The following is a 21,082-nucleotide window of genomic DNA, read 5'->3' as shown; positions in this document are numbered from 1 at the left end:
TGTGGAGGACCCAATTATTTTTGCTTCTTCAGAGTTGTAATTGCAGCTTTGCTAGCATTGGAATAAAAGTCTACACCAAAAACTTGTATGTGGATAATTTTTATATTTTATTTTTCTACTTTTCTAGGGTCCATATTTGATCACTTCTTTTATAGTTGGAAAACAGCAGATAATAAATGTGACTTTTAAAGAAAAAAAGTCTAAAAACTTATTATGTTAAAATTAGGAAAATACAAAGATTGGTAAGAAAGAAAAAGAATGAAACCAGAAAACTCACGACTAGATAAATCCATGTAAATAATTCTTAAAATACAGAGTTTTTTAATCAATTATTTGAAATCTCTTATTCCTTCCCACCATCCCCCGCCCACCTCAGTCTAAATCTAACGAAGAGTCGGGGGACCCACAGCAGCCGAGCCAGCCTTCCCAGCAGCCGTCAGTGCAGGCGGCCATCCCCCAGACCCAGCTGATGCTGGCTGGAGGACAGATAACTGGGGTAAGTCTTCACTGAGAGAATTATAATAAACTCTCATAAACTTTCTTTGTGTCAGAACTGCCATTGGCCAATACTCGGATTAGGACTGTTTGCTATGCCTGGCACCATTTTCTTTCAGGAATTTTCTAGACCGTAGGCAGCTCTGAAAAAGGAATTTGGCCTAAGTTTTCAGGGTATCTTTTCTGACTTTTGCAGATGCTCTAAATAAACTAAAGACTTCTTTAAACTCATGTTTTAGCTGCTGCTTCATCGTGTGGTGGGGTCATCCTGTGCCTGAGACCATGACATTGGTGTAATTATAGTGATAAGTTTAGAGTTCTGCTACTGCTGTAGAATAGAAGTGAGAGAAAGGGCTAGTACCTACAAAAGAAAAACATTCTTTTTAAGATCCTGTGTAGTGTTCTCCGATGAAACGCCTGGTCTCCTGTCTTGGCTCTGCAGTTTGCTGTTCGAGCTGATGATCTCATCTCTCTGTGCCTCAGTTTTCCTTCAGTTAAATGGGGGTATTACCCATGCATGGTGCTGTCTCACAGTACTATTACAAAGATTAAGAGTAACAATACTTGAAAAACTTAAAGAATGGTGCTGGGCACATTACAGCCAATAAATGTCATTTACTATTATTGATAAGAAATTGGCCTTTATGGATGTATTAAGCTTTTAACTTTTCAACTCTCTTTTCTGTAAGGCACAAAATATTTTCCAGGGTAACACTTGTCTGTTATTTTTGTGGCTGGAAAAGCTAGGAGAATTATAAGGAAGAGTTATTTGTTATTGTTAAATTCACATCACATCAGCCCACACAATTTTTTATTTATTTTAGTTAAGTATGTCTTGGTAGTGGAAAGGCTCTTTTAAGAATTGTTGTGAAACTGGGATGCCTGGGTGGCTCAGTTGGTTGGACGACTGCCTTCGGCTCAGGTCATGATCCCGGAGTTCCCGGATCGAGTCCCGCATCGGGCTCCCAGCTCCACGGGGAGTCTGCTTCTCCCTCTGACCTTCTCCTTGCTTGTGCTCTCTCTCATTGTCTCTTTCTCAAATAAATAAATAAAATCTTTAAAAAAAAAAAAAAAAGAATTGTTGTGAAGCTATTCTCAAAATTCCCTTAATGGAAACAAACAATAAGAGACTTAACTTGCTGGTGGTGGGGGGATGGGGGTAGAGATGGGGTAACTAGGTGATGGGTATTAAGGAGGGCACGTGATGGAATGAGCACTGGGTGTTAAATGCGACTGATGAATCACTGAGCTCTCCCTCTGAAACTAATAATATACTATATGTTAATTGAATTTAAACAAAATAAAATTTGTGCTCGCTTCGGCAGCACATATACTAAAAAAAAAAACAATAAAATTTAAAATAAAAATCCTCTCAGTAAAAATCAATATGTTTATATACTAGAGAAAATATTTATAAGCAAATATATACCTTGATAGGTATTAAGTTTTTGGATGGTTTGATTTTGATACTTACGCCTCTTGTGCGGAAGTTCTGTTGGACCCTTCTAGAATAAAGGAGGGTTGTGCCACCAGGTGAATGCACCTAAGAGTATATCCCAAGGTGGGGTGCCTGGCTGGCTTAGTCGGAAGAGCATGCGAATCTTGATCTCAGGGTCGTGAGCCCAAGCCCCATGTTGGGGGTCAAGATTACCAAAAAAAAAAAAAAAAAAAGCATACGAAAAAGATTCTGTGGTTCCTTCTTGTTTGATGGGAACATGCCGCCAAAAGGAAGGCAAAACACACTTACTACCTTGTATTTGAAGTAAGTTGCATTATGAAAGCCAGTTTAGATCTGCTCTAAATACATTGCTTGTTTTACTCTATGGGTTTGTTTTGAGAGACTAGTGTCCACCACAGTCCTAAGGATTCCTGTGGCTGGTGCTTCTGTTAAACCTGGGCTTTAGCATTCATTTGCATGTGAAGAGAGCGGCTCTCACCACCTGTTTCACTGAGATAATGTATTGGAAAAGGGATGTAAAGTTGCCCAGACCCAGTGCTTTCAATAATAGAAAAGACTGGGTTAGGGAGGGGCTGTAGGGAGACTTGGAAAAGAAACAAATGGAGCTCATATTCTTTAGTCATATCTTAGGACGTAATGGGAATGATGGAATATGGCAGAGATTCATGCTAATGGGAAGCAGCTGGGCCTTATCAGTTCTCTCTGTGGTCAGACCCGGCATCCTTGTTCCTCATTCATCTGACTAATCACTTGCTGTTCTGTTGGGTGTAAATTTCTTTTCATATCCTGTCAGCATTGATTCTTTTTTTTCCTTGCTTACTAGTTAATTACTTTTTTGCCTGAACCCTGGGGCCCAGGACAAGCTTGAATGATTGTTTAAGTCCAGAGTGAGGGCCACCACTTTAATTGAAATGTTCGGCTGGGAACCGTAGCTTGATTGCCGATGAACGTTGCAGGCTCGGGCTCGCCGGTGCGGTTGGCCTGCTGAGGTCTTGGGCCGCTGGTGTTACCTGCTGCAGAGCAGGTGGCTTGCCCTGGGGGCCCTTGTCCTTCACACCTTTCAGACTGTTGGTTGTGCTTGTGCTCAGCTTACGTTGACGCCGGCGCAGCAACAGTTACTGCTCCAGCAGGCCCAGGCCCAGGCCCAGCTGCTGGCCGCCGCCGTGCAGCAGCACTCGGCCAGCCAACAGCACAGCGCTGCTGGGGCCACCATCTCCGCCTCTGCCGCCACGCCCATGACGCAGATCCCCCTGTCGCAGCCCATCCAGATCGCCCAGGTGAGTGTCTCTGGTAGCCGGGGCACCGGGGGGGGGGGGGGGGGGGGGGGCGGGCAGAAAACGGCCGGTTTCCAGTAGTGCAGCATTCTCGCTCGGGTTGTCTGTGGGCCCGTCGAGACCCGAGAGGCTCCGGCTCAGGAAAGTACACGGCAGCCTTCCTTGCTGCCACCGAGCTGGAAGTAACACGTTTGTTTGCTAATTTGAGTTGATATTATAAACACATAACTGATTATGTGAATAACTGTTTATATGAAGTGACAATTCTTGAATAATCAGTTGGCATGTTTCTGGAGCAGAGGGTGACGGCATTTATTTTAATCAGCTAATCGTGGCAGGCCTGGCTCTTTCAAACGTGCGGCGGCGACGGTGCCGCTCGAGTGGGGGGATGGCGCCAGCTCTCCGCTGCGGAGCGAGGCGCTCACTTTCCGGAGTGAGGAAAGTGGTGTTTGGTTTCCACGTTCACGTTTTAGGGCAGAGTATCCACAGATAATAAAAAGTTATTTACGATGCACAGAAAGGTCAACGAAACCCTTTATCTTGAGGAGAGGAAGAAAGTACAGGTAGTCGTATCGGTAAGTCCTACCAAGAATTCTTAGGAGTCTAGTGCGAGACGATGGTCGTAGGCCCTAGAGGAGACTCCGAAGTGCAGCAGTGGATTTGCAGTGTAGCTCGGGTTGGACTAGATGTTGCAAAGGAGCCAGTTAACTCTTGAGTAAAGAATACATGTCAGACGAATTTTTATGGCTGTTCTATACAAGCTTTACCCAGACGATGTTTAATTTTGGCCTCTTGCTTCATCACCAAATACATGCTAAGTGTGTAAGATTTGAGACCTGTGTTGACATTATTCTAATAAGATCACGTGCACGGAAGCACGTTGAAAACTATGAAGCACTAAGCCGAGATAAGCAGTTCAGTATGCTGTGGATTGGGTTTTTATGTGGATAGCTCTTTTTAGTTATTTTTACACTGATTTCGCAGTTGAGTTAGACTGGTACCAAGTTTAATGAATCGTTATAGATACTTTAATTTATTGATGCAAATTCAGACATAGTGCTCTCATTTTTTATTTAAGAGAAAGATCAATTGAATATTCAAAAACTCAACATATTCTTTTCTCACTCGATTTGTAAAACCCATATTGGTCTTTACATGTTACAAACTCAACCGTAACCGTTTGTTCTGAGGAAATTTGTAATAACTCTTGGAAATTAGGTTTGGCCCGAGTCAGGATGCAGTAGCTTGCCACAGAGCTCCTGAGTCCTCCGGCCGCTCCGGGTTCTTCTTTGTTTCCTCTTCGCGAACGTCCCAGGCACACCCTGTTCCGAAGATGGAAGACTGTAAAATACATATTGACTCTTTTTTATTTGGATGACCCGGTTCATCCTCTGCGGAACCTGATGACTCAAGGAGTTCGATTTCGGGATCTCCAAGCTGTGCTTTAACTGTGTTTTCCAGGACCTGCAGCAGCTGCAGCAGCTGCAGCAGCAGAACCTCAACCTGCAGCAGTTCGTGCTGGTGCACCCGACCGCCAACCTGCAGCCCGCGCAATTCATCATCTCCCAGACGCCCCAGGGCCAGCAGGGTGAGCGGCGTTCCAGTGGCGCACTGGGCCGTCGTGCGGGGGGTTGCTACACCGGCCGCTGTCGCCGGCCCGGGAACTGTCCGTCAGCTCAACCGCTTTACCGCATTGACTCTAACTCCCAACTCAGTGCTCGTGTTAAGAAAAACGCATCTTTCGGTCAAGTCCTTCACGGCCTTTCCTCTGTTTAGTCACGAGGGGGTACCGAGAGCTTGGCCAAAAATCTAAATGAAATCTTTCACGTAAATTACTTCTAGTATTTTGATAGTTTTTCTTGAGAATGTATCACAACATGTGGGCTGAGCATTAAAAGCATATGCTTTTAACAATCATTTGTTTTAAAGTTTGAGAAGGACAAGGGTATTTATTATATTAGAAGTTGCAGGTTTTTGAGTTATAAAAAAAAGTTTGAGGCCTTTTAATACCAAATGTTGTTCTGTCATTTCTGTATCAAGCAGTTAAGTTCAGTCATGTTTGTAAGATTGGTTACTGGAGTCAGTGTAGAGAGATTTCAGGGTATCATGTCTTCACCCCAAGAAACATGAGTGCGTCTCTACCAATGCCTCGTTATTTCTGTCCTTTAGCCTTCTTCATCTTGGTGATTCATTCTAAAATCTTCCATTGTGTAAATACCTGTCCCACTTAATAGACAGTCTGCTCCCTCCATGAACCAGACAGTCCTCTGGTCCAGCATCTACTGGCAGTTTCTAATGCAGTCTGGGTTAAGAAGGTGAGCTCTTTTTAGAGTTTCAGGCTGCTTCCATTTAGAGTAAGTACTGTTCATTTTCATCCATTCCTTACTAACATAAAGGATTCGCGGACCAGAGAGCCCCTCAGAGCCAGTATCAAACACATGCGTCACATTTACTTTAATGGTCCCTGTCTTCCTGCCCAACTTGTATTTAACAAGATTGAATTTTAGGCAAATAAGACATTAAGAGTTTTAAGACTGATAAAACTATCAAGAGGTCAGTTGGAAATTTTAACTTCACTTTCTTACTCTCTGTTTTGCCATATGTTCAAAGCAATCTGTAGTGTTTCTGACACGACATGTTTGTGTTTTATAGGTCTCCTGCAAGCGCAAAATCTTTTAACGCAACTACCTCAGCAAAGCCAAGCCAACCTCCTACAGTCGCAGCCAAGCATCACCCTCACCTCCCAGGTCAGTTTTCTCCCAGGGATGGTTGTTTTCTCTTACCCTGATGTTTTGACGGATGCTTGGACTTGGTTAAATCATAAACCACAGCAAAACCCCGTCATACCCTGATAAAAATAATCCAGATAGTTTTCACAAAGTGATCAAAGATTCAAAACAGAACTTACCAGCTTGATAAAGCAATGCCACCAAACTGATGTCGTCTTTGACCGTCTTCAGGGAGTTCCTGTTTGCTCATATGTTTATAAAGAATAACTTTGTTAGTGGCAGATGAGCAGTGAGTTCTGGCTATTCGAGCATCATCTCGTCTTCCTTGACCCCTCCCCTCAGTTGGCTGTAGAGATTTCCACTTGCATTAGAAACCTAGTGCCTCAGTTAAAACACATCATTGTCCTTTGCACTTTCTCAAAAATTGCAAAGAAGTTCTGATCTCTGTTCTCTCTCCTTTTGGCTCTAAGATGTTGCTTTGGCTCATTTTTACTAGAGTTAATGTGTAAGCATCTTGAGATTTAATACATCATTTGCTTCTTAACCACCTGTGCGTCTGAGCATGTCAATTAACTCCGTGGACCATCATTTCTTCTTCTGTAGTTGAGGTTGAACTGACTGATCTTGAGTCTCTCTTCCGGCTCTGATTCTCTTTGTCTATAGCCTTCAAAGCACATTGCCACATTTGACAAAATTCAACATCTGTTTATGTTTTAAAAAAAACTCCTGCAAACTAGGAATAGTTTTCAAACCCAGTAAAAAGCATCTACCGAAAACAAACAGACCTCACATCATACTTCCCATTAAAATCAGGAATAAGGCAAGGATGTCCACTGTCAGCACTTACTTAGCATGGTACTGTAGAGCCTAGCAGTGCAATAACACACGAAAAAGGAATAAAGGACATACAGATTAGAAAGGAAGATGTAGACCCGTCTTAATTGGTAGATGACATGATGGTCAATATAGGAAATCCTAAGGAATCTACAAAAGGCTATTGGAATTAATAAGTGAGTTTACAAGAATGTAGGACTAGATTCTTGTAATCAGTCAGTATTAGCAAGGATTGTTTGGAAGTTGAAATTAAGAGGAAAAGTACTTACAGTATTTGTGGGTAAATTTAACAAGTCATCTGTAGGACTTACATATTGAAAACTACAAAATATTGCTGAGTGAAATTAGAGAAGACCTAAATAAATGGACAGATATGGTATGTTCATGAATCAGAAGACTTACATTGCTAAAATGTGAATTCTTTTCCAAATTGATCTATAGATTCAACACAATTCCAATCAGTACCCAACAGGCTTTTTAAAATAGAAATTGGCATGGTGTTTCTACCATTTATATGGAATTGTGGAGGACGTAGAGTAATCAAACAATTTTGAAAAGTAAAAAAGTTGAAAGACTACCTGATGTCAAGAAATGTTATAAAGCTGTGTAACAAAGATAGGATGATAACAGCACGCGGATAGAAATGAAACAGTACAAGGGTAGGGAGACCTACACATCTGTGGCCAACTGATTTCCACAAAGATGCCAAAGGATTTCAGTGAGAAAAGGAAAGCCTTTGGTTATCCATAGACCCCCCCCCCCCGAAAGAATCTTGATTCTATTTTACACAATTTACAATGATTTATTTGAAATGGGTTGTGGACCTAACCTTCCAGAAGAAAACTTAAGGAAGGGACACCTGGGTGGCTCAGTTGGTTAAGCAGCTGCCTTCGGCTCAGGTCATGATCCCAGCGTCCTGGAATCAAGTCCCACATCGGGCTCCTTGCTCTGCAGGGAACCTGCTTCTCCCTCTGCCTCTGCCTGTCATTCTGTCTGCCTGTGCTCGCTCTCCCTCTCTCTCTCTGATAAATAAATAAAATCTTTAAAAAAAAAATTAAGGAAAAATCTTTGTGTCCTTAGAAAGAAAATGACTTCTCTCTTCTCCCTCTCCTCCTCCTCCTCCTCCTTCTTCTTCTTCTTCTTTTTTAAGATTTTATTTACCTAAGAAAGAAAGTAAGAGAGAGAACGATGAGGGGGGTGCAGAGGGAAAGGGAGAAACAGACTCTGCTGAGCAGAGAGTCCGATGCCTGGCTCTGTCCTAGGACCCTGGGATCCTGACCAGAGTGGAAGGCAGATACTTAACCAACTGGGCCCCCCAGGCACCCCAAGGTAATGATTTCTTAAATAGGACACAGAAAGGGGTATCTGGGTAGCTCAGTCAGTTGAGCATCTGACTCTTGATTTCAGCTCAGGTTATGCTCTCAGGGTGGTGGGTCAAGCCCCACTTTGGGCTTCATGCTCAGTAGGGAGTCTGCTTCTTACCCTTTCCCTCTTTCTCTGCCCCTCCTCTGGCTCTTGCATGTGTGCTCTCTCTCTAAAATAAATAAATCTTTTTTTTTAATAACAGGACACAAGAAGCAGTAATCATAAAAGAAAATGATTAATTTATAAAAATGAAAATTCTTTGTTAAATGAATAAAAAAAGGCACAGACTGGAAGAAAATATTCTTCAAATTTATATCTGATAAGACTTGTGCTCAGAATTTAAAACAAATTCATACAACTCAGTAGTATTTAAAAAGGGGGGTATGTGCAAAATATTTGAAAATACTTCACCAAAGAGGAAGGTATGTGAATGCCCAGTAACCATATAAAGAGATGCTCAAAATCATTAGTCATCAGGGAAATGCAGATAACTATCACTACACACGCACTAGAATGGGCAAAATTAGAAAGGCTGTGACAACACCAAGTGCAAAGCAACTAGGTTCTTTCATGTATCGTTGGTGAGGCTGCAAGTTGGAGCAAACACTCTGGAGAAACAGTGGCAGTTTCTTACAGAGTTAAATATGCGGGTGCCTTATGGCCCAGCAATTCTGGTCCGAGAAATGAAAGCATAAGTCCGTGCCAAGACCTGTATATAAATGTCCAGAGCAGTTTTATTCGTCATCATCCCAACCTGGAAACAACCTAAATGTCCAGCAGCCGGTGACTAGGTAACATCATTTTTGGCATAACCATACGATGGAATGCTGCTCGGCGATAGAAGGAAATAGACGTGTGAAACACTCACCAACGTGTGTACATTTTGGAAGCGTCGTGTTACGTGGAGGAAGCCCAGCACGAAGGGCAGCAGACTGTACGATTCAGTGCGCGTGGTGTCTTAGAAGGCAAAACTGTAGGGACAGAAATCCTGTCCGTGCTTGCCAGGGGCTGGGGGCTAAGGGTGGAGGTTGGTGGCAAAGAGCACAAAGGAACTTTTGTGGGGGTAGAATGTTCTATATCTTAATGTCGCAGCAGTTCTGTGTCTATATACAGTTGCCAGAGCATCAAACTGACACTTTTAAAGTTGCATTTCAATGTGACTGTGCTGCATATAAAAATCAGGTTGGAGTTTGGAGAAAAGCCTGTACCAGCAGTTCCTTCCCGGCCTCCACGCTCAGCTCACGGGGCAGGGCTGGTGCGGCTTCATCCTGACCCCTGTGCGCTGACTTCTCCTCTGCCGTTGCTAGCTCCGGCCCGGTCCAGCCTGAGGTTTCTGGAGTTGGGGTAACTTATCAGTAACCACCCCACCGAAAGGTACCCACGCTACTTTTAGTCCTTTCTCGTTGGAGAACCGGGCTTCTTCAAGCCTGGAGATGAAGTCACAGTTTGATAGCCGAGACTCACCTCTGCCCGGCAGCCAGGGTCCCTGGGGCGTGCGCAGCTGCAGGATTCTAGCTTGGTTGGTGCGGGGTCGGGCTCCTCCTGCACCGTCAGGGTGAACGGCCCTCCGCGTCAGCAGCGTCTGAGGGAGAGGAGCTTGGTTGTCCTCACCGAGACAGGACGATAGAGACGAGCTTACTCCAGTTGTAGGCCTGGGTCGTGTCTACCGCGTGGTTTCTGGGCTGGCTGGTTCGGTTGGAAAGAGCAAATCACTCTCCAGGTTGAAGTTTGGGGTGTAGGACGCATTTAAATTACAAGAAAACTCAGAGCCGCAGGCTCTGTCTGTCACGCCGCCCTGGACACCCTCAGCTGGGCTACTTCCCAGGAAGGCTCGAGTCCGCAGCTTGGCTGCAGCCGGGCAGCTCCTTCCACCATCGAATACTCACACCGGCAGGTGCCAGTCAGGGCTTGGGAGCAAACAGAGTAGCCTTATGTTTGTGTAATAAGGAAATCTAGTATTTTCTTCAAAAGAAGAAAGAGTATACCTTCATGTCTTCAGATAAACTCTAGATAGATTTAAATAAATATTTAAAAACAGAGAGGAAGCCAACAGACTGTTACAGGAATTTTATCTGAGTTAGAAATAAGTGAAAGCTTTCTCAGATTTGAAGCAATAAAATATTAGAAAGACAAAAAAAAAGTTCACCCAAATGACAGTTTAAAACCTATGTACACTGAGAAAGAAAAGGAAAAAAACAGATTGTGAAATCTGTTTGTACTAATACAACAAATAAGGATTTAATCTCTAACATCTGGTGAGCTCCACAGGGATTAGAATAAAGAGACCATTAATAGACACTTGGCTATGGATCTAAATTGATTGATAAAGAAATACAGGTAATAATTGACACATGGGAAAATTTCTGAGTAATAAGAAATTCAAATTAAGGCAATATTGAAGTACCACATACTCCTTTAATTAGCAATACATCTTTAAAAACTGCTACCACAATCATGTGGAAGAAACTAGCATTTTTTAGTGAGAACCAACATGATGTGTATCAAAAGCCATGGAATTATTTATGGTGTGCCCTTTATCCAGGTATAGAAAATCACTTCTGAATTTATCTCAACTAGTTACAAAGGTGGGAAAAAGAATCATATGTACAAGGTTTTTCATTATGTGTTAACTATCTTAACGAAAACATAAATGAAAAAAGTAGCAATGAAGAAATTGTTAAGATAATATCTCCTCAGTCAGCCTTTGAAAATGATAATTATGAAGCAGAGTATAAAATTATATATATTATAATTACAGTTAAAGTTAAGAATGTAGGGGCCCCTCGGTGGCTCAGTCATTAAGCATCTGACTTCGGCTCAGTTCATGATCCCAGGGTCCTGGGATCGAGTCCTGCATCGGGCTCCCTGCTCAGTGGGAAGCCTGCTTCTTCCTCTGCTGCTCTCCCTGCTTGTGTTCCCTCTCTCTCTCTCTCTAAAATCTCTAAAGTTAAGAAAGTAGATCCAAGGCAGGGAAGAACCTGGTAGAGGTAATGAGTAGGTTTAGGGCATTGTGTATGGTGACAGTATCCAATCACGAATGTGTCCTTATCTTCTGACTCCTCAAGATGCACACATTAAATGTATGCAGCTTTTTTTTTACATCAGTCATACCTGAGTAAAAACAAAGTTTACTGTTTGGCTTTGTGCCCTGTGGACCCTTCCAGTGTCTTAATAATATAAAAGTTACCCTGATGTGTGAGATGCAGGACTTGTTATTGAAGATATGAAAATTACTTAGAACTTGTGTGAGATACATGTAGAGACTAAATAAACATAGTGCAACAAATGAAAAGCAGCATAAAAAAGGAAAGAAGTGTAGGTCTACAAAAAGATATACAAAAAAGAAGCTAAGTCATTGAAACTGTAGATGATTTAGTCTCCCCTTAAACTGTTTTTATAACACTGTGTCATAAGTTGGAGATGTGCTAGTGATGAACAAAACGGGTGTGGTCCCTGCTCTTTTGAAACTTACACCTTAAGTGGCATATTGACGAAGAGATTCTTTAAAATAGTCTGATTTGTTATGTATGCTCTTAACACAAGTGTCTTATGCACACATATATTTGAAAACCCGAGTATAATGGGTTTCATTTTTGAGTAGTTAATTTTTTCTCCTGGACTGGACGTGTCTAACTGTAAGCGTAACCGTGGCGCACACGGTCTGGCACTCTGCCCTCCTCGCCGGGCGCCAGTATGCTGTGCCTTCCGCGGGTCACATGGTCCACGTAGTTCTTATAAAGGTTGCTGCTCCTTAAGTTGTTCACGTGTGACACATCCCAGTGGATCATTGTGTGTGCTTGTTCTCGTGTCCTTCCGTCCCCGGAACAGCCAGCAACCCCGACGCGCACGATAGCGGCCACCCCGATCCAGACACTCCCGCAGAGCCAGTCGACACCAAAGCGAATCGATACTCCCAGCCTGGAGGAGCCCAGTGACCTTGAGGAGCTTGAGCAGTTTGCCAAGACCTTCAAACAAAGACGAATCAAACTTGGATTCACTCAGGTAGGACGCTCCCCCACCGCCCCAAACTTGGACTGATCTCCCCAGCTGGGTCCGGATAAGCTTCCGAGGTACAGAAGGTTCCCCGGCCTTGTTGTCGCCTAGTTTTAGGTTGGAACTTGTTCTTAGCCATTTTCTGCATTTATAGATTTAGACTGCTAATCATATAGTCAGTATAAATTCATGATTTAATGTTAGGTTAAAATCTTTAATCTTTAATGTTAGGTTAAAATCTTTAAGATGTCTCTCAGAACACGGGCCTCTGAAGTCATAATTAGACCAATAAAAGGTGAGAGTTTAAAAGATTATGTTTGGGAATACTGTAATTATAGTGAGGGTTTTATCTGTGGGACATCTGGTTCTAGGCCTTAGTGCTCTGAGTAAAGGTTGCAGGGGAAAAGTCTGAGAGACTTGTTTAAAGCAGATTTTTGGGAGAGAGTAGGGGGCCAGTGGAGACAGACACACACACACACACACACACACACACACAATAAGTAAGCCCAAACTGAAAGTAAACAAATAGAAATCTGTTAAATCTGAAAAGTCCAAATTAATCAAAATCCAAATTAATTTTTTTTAATGTCACCTAGCAGAAGGCTTTTAATGTGGAATAAGTTTAATGGTCTGAACAGGCATCTGGGTATATGGCATTCTTGTTCCAAGTGCTACCACGGATACCTCCGACGAATGGGTCACAAATGATACTTTGAAAGCAGGGAAAGAATTAAGCCTAGTAGCAGTTATGTAAGATGATATGAGATCATTAGATGGAAAAGAGTTGCCGAAGTAGAGAGGATTGGGTGTTTTTATGGAATCAGGAAAAACCTGCTGTTTTCTTAGAATATAATTACCGTGTGAAGATTAAGCCACTACTTAAACACTGTCCAAATTATTTTCAGTTGAAAGTAAAGTATGCGCTGCTGTGGTAGATCAGAAACCAGGGATGATACCCCTCTTTCCTCTGTGTTTTTTTTTTTTTTTTTTAAAGATTTATTTATTTATTTATTTGACAGACAGAGATCACAAGTAGGCAGAGAAGAAGGCAGAAAGAGAGAGGAGGAAGCAGGCTCCCTGCTGAGCAGAGAGCCCGACTTGGGGCTCGATCCCAGGACCCTGGAATCATGACCCGAGCTGAAGGCAGAGGCTTAACCCACTGAGCCACCCAGGCGCCCCTTTCCTCTGTGTTTTTAAGAACAGACTTTTTGTTCCTTATATTTCTCTCATAAGTTATTTTTGCTTAAAGAAATTAATTACATATTAGGAACATGAAATGATTTTTTTAAGTAGATATAATTTTAGAGAAAATGTAGTTATCTTTGTGAGCAAACAAATTACAATTCATAGAGTTCAGTACTTTTGAAATATCTCAACGATCTGGCTTGTTTTTAAAAAAGAAAGCTGGGGGCACCTGGGTGGCTCAGTGGGTTAAAGCCTCTGCCTTCTGCTCAGGTCATGATCCTGGGGTCCTGGGATCGAGCCCCACATCGGGCTCTCTGCTCAGCAGGGAGCCTGCTTCCTCCTCTCTCTCTGCCTGCCTCTCTGCCTACTTGTGATCTCTCTCTTTGTCAAATAAATAAATAAAATCTTTAAAAAAGAAAGCTGAAGCGGCAACTTGAGGGACGGGGGTCGGTTGAGCTGGAGTATCAGGTTGGTGTTTGGGGCCCGTGCGGCGCGGCGATTAGCCCAGCGAGCTCTCAGCCTCCCTGGGAGATTGTGGACTCAGTGATACACCAAAGCTGTTAAGGCTTTTAAAAAATTTTTAACTTTTACCCAAATAGTGTTTAGCCTTTCTGTGGCATTTGACCTAACACATTGCTAGTGTTGTTTCTCCTTCTCTTACTTTCTCTTTCTTTTTACGGAAAGGAGCTTCTTTACGGTTTGGTGCTTTTTGGGTTTATCCTATTATCTGGCGTGACTCTTCCTGCTTTTTCAGAATGACCTTGACATGCCAGTGGCAGCGTGTTGCACATCAAGCCGCGTGTCGGGCTCCCTTACTTGGTGGGGCGTCTGCTTGTCTCTGTACCTCTGCCCTTCTCTCTCCCTCTCTCTCTCTCTTTCTCTCAAATAAGTGAATAAAATCTTGTCAAAGAAAAAGATATCAGAGATATTATATAATTCAGATCATGTATGAGGCCACTACTTCACACATTTACTTTTGTGAGGAAGAACCCAACATGGTAGTAATAGCACTGACCTGAGCAAATATAAAATTAATGAAAATTAGTATATTAACTGAGGGGCCTGTTGCTTTTTATTCATTTAAGTAATTTAGGGGCACCTGGATGGCACAGACGGTTAAATGCCCAGCTCTTGGTTTTGGCTCAGGTCATGATCTCAGGGTCATGAGACCGAGCCCCGTGTCAGGCTCTGCACTCAGTGTGGAGTCGGCTTAGGACTCTCTCTCTCCCTCTGCTCCACAACCACCCCCCAACCCTGCCGCCTCACATGCTCTCTCTCAAATAAATAAATAAATCTTTTAAAATTTTTTAAAAGTATGAATTAAAATTGTATTATAAATCTCACATGGATAGTGAGTTGATGGCATGGCTTTATGTCTAGCCACCATTTAAGACATCATTTATTTTTATAGTGATGTGACTTTTGACGTGTTATTTTTGTGTGCTTACCAATAGTGTTACTTTTCATAGAAAAATATTATAGAAGTTTTTGAGAAATTCTTAGCAAATTATGCAGATATGATGTCAGAAGACATTTATTTTCATCTGACTACTACAGCAGCTCTTCTCCTCAGAGAATTGCAAAGTTTAGTTGGCCCAACTTTCTAGGAAGCTATAATCTAAACAAATAAAGTGGCCCAGACATGCATATATGTGACAAACAAAGCATGTTTATAGTGAATATTTATTAATTGACTGAAGTAAGATCTAACAAATGTATAACGATACCGATAGAGATAAACCTGTATCTACAGATACATTTGTATATAAATATGATGGACACCAGTTATACCCCACTCACACCATCCTGGTTCTTTCGGTTTTACTATAATTGGAAGGAAACCAACAAGCAGTCCATTTCTGCTCTTAGAGATTGTATGTTCAAAGCTGTCAATGAAACCTTCTGTGATGGTGGGAATGTTCTGTATTTGTGTGTTCAGTACAATAGCCACTACCCACATGTGGCTACTGAGCGTTTGAAAGATAGCTAGTGGTGCTAATAAGGAACTGAGTTTTTAATTTATTTGATTTGAATTAATTGAAGTGTATGTAGCCACATCAGTTGAAGTTCTGATATTCTCTATACCTCATTTTATCATTTGGTTGAACATTTTTAAAAAGATTTTATTTATTTGACAGAGATCACAAGCAGGCAGAGAGAGAGAGATGAGGGAGCAGGCTCCCTGCTGGGCAGAGAGCCCAATGCGGGGCTCCATCCCAGGACCCTGGGATCATGACCTGAGCTGAAGGCAGAGGCTTTAACCCACTGAGCCACCCAGGCACCCCTAGTTTGAACATTTAAACCTATACCTTTGTTAAACTTTTTATCAGAAGTTGCGTACCAGTAAGAAAATGGAGTTTTCTTAAGAATGTTTGTTTTTTGGGGGGTCCCCTGGATGGCGCAGTCAGCGAAGTGTCTGCCTTCAGCTCAGGTCATGATCTCAGGGTCCTGGGATCGAGTCCCGCATCGAGCTCCCTGCTTGGTGGGAAGTCTGCTGCTCGCCCTCTCCCACTCCCCCTGCTTGTGTTCCTTCTCTGTGTCAAGTAAATAAATAAAATCTTTGGGGGGAAAAAAGTTTTTTTTCCTTTCCTTAACTACCACCTAGGTGCAGGTGCTAATAAATGATGTAGTATTGGATTGGGAGGGCTGGGTGGTGTCCAAGGACTAGGATAGTCTCAGTTCAAAATAAGCGTTGCTGCAGTTGTTGGGAGCTGACTGTTGCTCGGTGGAATGGCTGTGTAGTACTCAGGACTAGAAATGTTGCCTTTCTGTCCTGCCGCTAAACTAATTGAAATGAGAGCATGAATCATTTAAACTCCATGAGTTTCTATTACCTGTATATAAAATAACTACTAAGATAACGGCTTTTTTCAGCTCTAACAAGAGAGATTCAGCTGGAAGAAAAGCACTGTATACATTTCAAAGGTTATAGGCTTATAAAGAAAGACATCTTTTGTAATATATTCAGGGGATCATTGTTCTATTGCTATAAGGTTACCAAGTTTCCAGTGCCCATGAAGGTTTAACTAAGTGGGTCAAACCTCTCTACTGTGAATTTCTGTCTCTATAATGGTTACAAAAGTAGTCTTTTAGGATACCTGTTTTGTAACCAACTTTGAAATCCAAACTAAGGGTGGAAAATAGATTTTTTTTTTTCACTGCTTCCAGAAATACTTTACGGGGGGCCAGGAGGAAGGTGCAGGGAGAGTGAGGCCTTATTTCTTAAATTTTAAAGTGATTTATAGGAAGTTTGGCTAGTTCAGAAGTACCTGAAGTTAAGCATTTACATCTATTAACTCTATAGGACATACAGGTAACTGGTTTTAAGGATTATTTAAATCATTGTGGTCGCATCAGTTAAGGGGCTTGTTAGGATATCAGCACTGTCATTTGAAACTTAGAAATATTTGATGGCTTGATGGTTACATGAGGTAGCAAGAAGAGACTCAAAACAGAGAGAAAATGGGACTTACGAATTTTGTCATAATTAAGGCCTGGTAACAGTCCTCGTTGAATGCTGTGCTCGGCTCAAGGTTGGCTGTGTTTGTGGGACTCGGTAAATGGAATGATTGTTGAGTCTTTAGAACAGTTTCTGGGGCAGCACCCTCGAGTGAGGACGTTGGGCACTAGTGAGACAAATCTCTTCTCTTCCTCCCCCTCCTTCTCTGTATTACCGTGCAGGGCGATGTTGGGCTTGCTATGGGTAAACTGTATGGAAATGACTTCAGCCAAACGACCATTTCTCGCTTTGAAGCCTTGAACCTCAGCTTTAAGAACATGTGCAAGCTAAAGCCACTCTTGGAGAAGTGGCTAAATGATGCAGGTGAGTGACTGTATAAGACAATGATTTGTTCATTGTTGGAATATTTCTTATATTTGAACCAGAGTTAGGGATAATTGAAGGAAGAGAATAAGAAGTCCTGTGTATTTAGATACACTTGAAAAACAGATGTATAGGTTCTTCCTTGATGAATCATTGTAAACTTACTATTGATCATATTTCTGCTTTTGTTAGTAATATTTCATAGAGAAAAAGTTGCACTGCTGGTTTTAACTTCGGTCTTTTGTACTGAGATTTCCTCTTGGAAAATTTGGATTTTGAGTCACAGAATCATAGGCTCTGAGAGCCGTAAGGAACCACAGAGATCTTCTAGACTGTGGTTCTCACTGTAGATATGAACAGAAGTCAGGTCTTTGGAAAAGACAGACCTGTCATAGCCACCCTGGGACGACGGTCTGCTTCCATAGCTCTGGGGGAGGCCTCAGCATGAGCAATCTTACTGAATTCCACAGGTGAGAACATCTCATTTTCCATCCAGTGCAAAGAAACGCAGAGATGTCTGTGACAATACCAGGGCCATTAGACTATTAAGTGCCCGAACCTTGTTTAAACTTTACTTAGAAAGATCTATGGTAGAGAATGATGTTTTAATGTAGGTTTTGAAAACCTTCCCGTGCTTGCTTTTAACTTAACATATTTTGGTCAGTTTTGTTGTCCTTAATATATGTATCACGTGCATGAATCACGCTCCACTAACTTGACTTCTGTGTTTTCTTCTTTCTTACAGAGAACCTCTCATCTGATTCAGGTCTCTCCAGCCCAAGTGCCCTGAATTCTCCAGGGCTGGGAATGGAAGGCTTGAACCGCAGGAGGAAGAAACGCACCAGCATAGAGACCAACATCCGTGTGGCCTTAGAGAAGAGTTTCTTGGAGGTTAGGTTGTTACTTCTCTCGTACATATGATTGTCTGTGTAATGTTCAGTGCTGTAGGTGACAAAAGACGGACTTGCCGGCCTCAGTCCCGTAACCCAGTGGAGAACAGTGGGCAAAGCTGGTTACTGAACATGGGAAACAGAACCGGCGTGCAGGGTGCAGAAGAGCCCAGGCTCAAGCCATGTGAGCCCCAGTGGGACAGGCAGCAGCTGCCCCGGAGAGTAGGGGGAAGCACTGGAAGCAGAGGAAATACATGAGCAAAGGCATCCAGGGAGGGAACACCTCAAGGTAGATCCGGCGACACACGGATGGTTTGGTGTGACTAAATTCTAGTGTCTGGGCGCCTGGAATAGTCGTTTGGTACCGGCAGGCGACGGGCCTTGGATCGCCAACAGTGGGTTGGCCTGTTTGTTTGTTTGTTTGTTACTGCCCCGGGGAGTATCGCAGTCCGAGCTTCCCGGCAAATTTTGACTTCCCTAATGTAGAAAAGGCGGGGGGAACACTGAGTCAGGAATCTTTATCGATTCGACCACTTCTATTAACCGTGTGACTGGTCAAGTTACTGGGTTTCTTAGGCTGAAGTCCCTTCATCTGTGAAGCCCGCCCTTCCCGCCCGGGAGGCTTACTGTGGCCTCGCTGTCCCGATGAAGGCGCGTCACGGAGCACTGAGAAGCTCTTCAGTTCCTACCGAGTTAACGAAGTTGTATTGATGATAAATTGAAGAAAGTTGATAATTGTATTCAAGATTAATAGCCCTTAAGAAAAAAAAAACCAAATATTCAAGAATAACTTGGGGCGCCTGGGTGGCTCAACTGGTTAAGCCTCTGCCTTTGGCTCAGGTCATGGTCCCACGGTCCTAGGATCGAGCCCCGTGTTGGGCTCCTTACTCCTTACTCGGTGGGGAGCCTGCTTTTCTCTCGGCCTGTCGCTCCCCTGCTTGTGTTCTCTCTCTTTCTCTCTCTCTGATAAATAAAATCTTTAAAAAAAAAAAAAAAAAGAATAACTTACTCTTAGTTAATATGAATAAGTTTAATAAATATGTCTTCATTAGAATGTTTATCTGTAGAAGTTCTTTGTTAAAAGCCGGCCAGTATGGTCATAGGCACCCAGCTTCATTCTCTGATTTGCCCCTCCCCTTTAGTTTATTTGTGTCAGTAGTTTAAAAAGCTATCCCCCCCACAAAAAATATTTTTTAATTAAAATAATAAAAAGGTATTCCAAAAGATGATTTTTTTTTTTCCCCTTTAGAATCAAAAGCCTACCTCGGAAGAGATCACCATGATTGCTGATCAGCTCAGTATGGAAAAGGAAGTGATCCGTGTTTGGTTTTGTAACCGCCGCCAGAAAGAAAAAAGAATCAACCCACCAAGCAGTGGCGGAACCAGCAGTTCACCTATCAAAGCAATCTTCCCCAGTCCGACCTCACTGGTAAGGATAAAAAGTAGAGGACGCAAGCCCAAGGACAGATGTCTATAGTTTTACAAATGATCTGTGAAATTGACTTACTTCCTAACAGTAATTTATTGAGTATATATGTTCATGTTGAGTAAGTGTATGTAAATTTATATTTTAAATGTTACTAAGTGGGACACCTGGGTGGCTCTGCCTTCGGCTCAGGTCATAATCAAGTCCCACATCAGACTCCCTGCTCAGCGGGGAGCCTGCTTCTCCCCATTCTTGTGTTCTCTCTCTCTCTCTCTCTCTGACAAATAACTAAATAAAATCTGGAAAAACAAAACAAAACTGAGGTTTAAAAAAAATTAAATGGTACTAAAGTAATTAAATCTCATGTTGTCATTAAGCCAAGAACTTAGTGATCTTTCTTTTTTAAAGAGCAATTTTAATTCTTTCCTGTTTCATGGTGGCTTGCTTCATTATTCTCTTCTCTGATGTAGTTTATTAGGTTACTCTGGAACTGTGGGAGCAGATTTGCTCTTCAGTTGCTTTTTCTTCATGTTGGATTTTGGGGTTTTGTTGTTGTTCCTTTGTTTTGTTTTGAGGGGGGTAGGTGGGGGGGGGTTCTCAAGCAGACTCCCCACTCATCACGGATCCAACGCAGGGCTCAGTCTCACTGCCCTGAGCCGAAATCAAGAGTGGGATGCTTAACCGGCTAAGCCACGCAGGTGCCCCTATATTCATGTTGGGTTTTAAAACCCAGTTTATTAAACTTACATGAGGAGGCGACAGTAAATTCCCATATAACCTTTAGCTCTGAACTGGTATGAATTCAACCATCTCACGTCTTCACTCTCAAACATATGTGGGACTGTTCATTGCTGACTTCATTGAGTAACTTGAACGCATTGCTTTGGAAGAGTATTCTAGACTGGGGGGACATGCAGCGGTCATGTACTCCCATGATCTTAAGGATGATGGCAAATGTGACTCCATATTTCCAACTAGGATTCCACAGATGAGAAGTAGATTGTTGGGTTTGCATTTCTGATCTTCCCTTATTAATTTGTTTTTATTATATTTGAATATCACTCGAAAACTGGGATGCTTTTTAAACTAAAGTCAATCATTAAGAGCGCGTACTGGTTGTTAAGGGAACACTGTGGTTGTTGAATGGTTGGGCTTTAATCATGAAGTTCCTGACATAGTAGTTATGAAAAAGACAGTCTTTAGATACAGTTCTGTTTTATGTAGGTGGCTATTTTGTGTTTTGGATTTATTTGTTACTGAAAGGAAGACAGTGTTTCTTACAAAACTGTAGAAGTATTTTATGTTATTTCAAAAAGAAACCGTAAGCTTTTAAAAAATTTGCTTCACATTCTTTCCATAATATCATTTCATTAAAAACAAAAACAAGACAGTCTTGTCTCCACCTGACCAAAAGTAAAAGCAATCCAAGATTCCCTGATTCTCTGATCCTGTTGAATAGTTTTCTTGTGTAGATTAAGTTGATAATTAGTATAATTTTTTTTACTTACTTGGAGTAATTCTGACTCGCCATCATTGAAATTTAGGAATTTTTTAATTATTTCTTTTTAAAACCTGGGCAGAGCCATTTCTCCTATCAGAAAGAAAACCA

General features: G+C 42.2%; 1 protein-coding gene across 6 annotated transcripts in view; it reads left to right on the top strand.

Annotated features, from left to right (window-relative positions):
* POU2F1 (POU class 2 homeobox 1) overlaps positions 1-21,082 on the top strand; it is a 180,116-nt gene that overhangs the window by 140,796 nt on the left and 18,238 nt on the right. For all 6 annotated transcript variants that reach the window (XM_047704232.1, XM_047704229.1, XM_047704227.1 and 3 more), the window contains 8 exons: positions 377-496; positions 3,043-3,231; positions 4,690-4,816; positions 5,881-5,975; positions 11,985-12,158; positions 17,016-17,157; positions 17,903-18,048; positions 19,297-19,476. In XM_047704232.1, coding sequence (XP_047560188.1) covers positions 377-496; positions 3,043-3,231; positions 4,690-4,816; positions 5,881-5,975; positions 11,985-12,158; positions 17,016-17,157; positions 17,903-18,048; positions 19,297-19,476 — 1,173 coding nt within the window. The remainder of the gene's footprint in view (positions 1-376; positions 497-3,042; positions 3,232-4,689; positions 4,817-5,880; positions 5,976-11,984; positions 12,159-17,015; positions 17,158-17,902; positions 18,049-19,296; positions 19,477-21,082) is intronic.

This window comes from Lutra lutra, chromosome 15 (genome assembly GCF_902655055.1).
Source record: "Lutra lutra chromosome 15, mLutLut1.2, whole genome shotgun sequence".
NCBI classification, from domain to species: Eukaryota; Metazoa; Chordata; class Mammalia; order Carnivora; family Mustelidae; genus Lutra; species Lutra lutra.
Note: the sequence above shows the minus strand (reverse complement) of the source record. Positions and strands in the feature narration are given on the sequence as shown.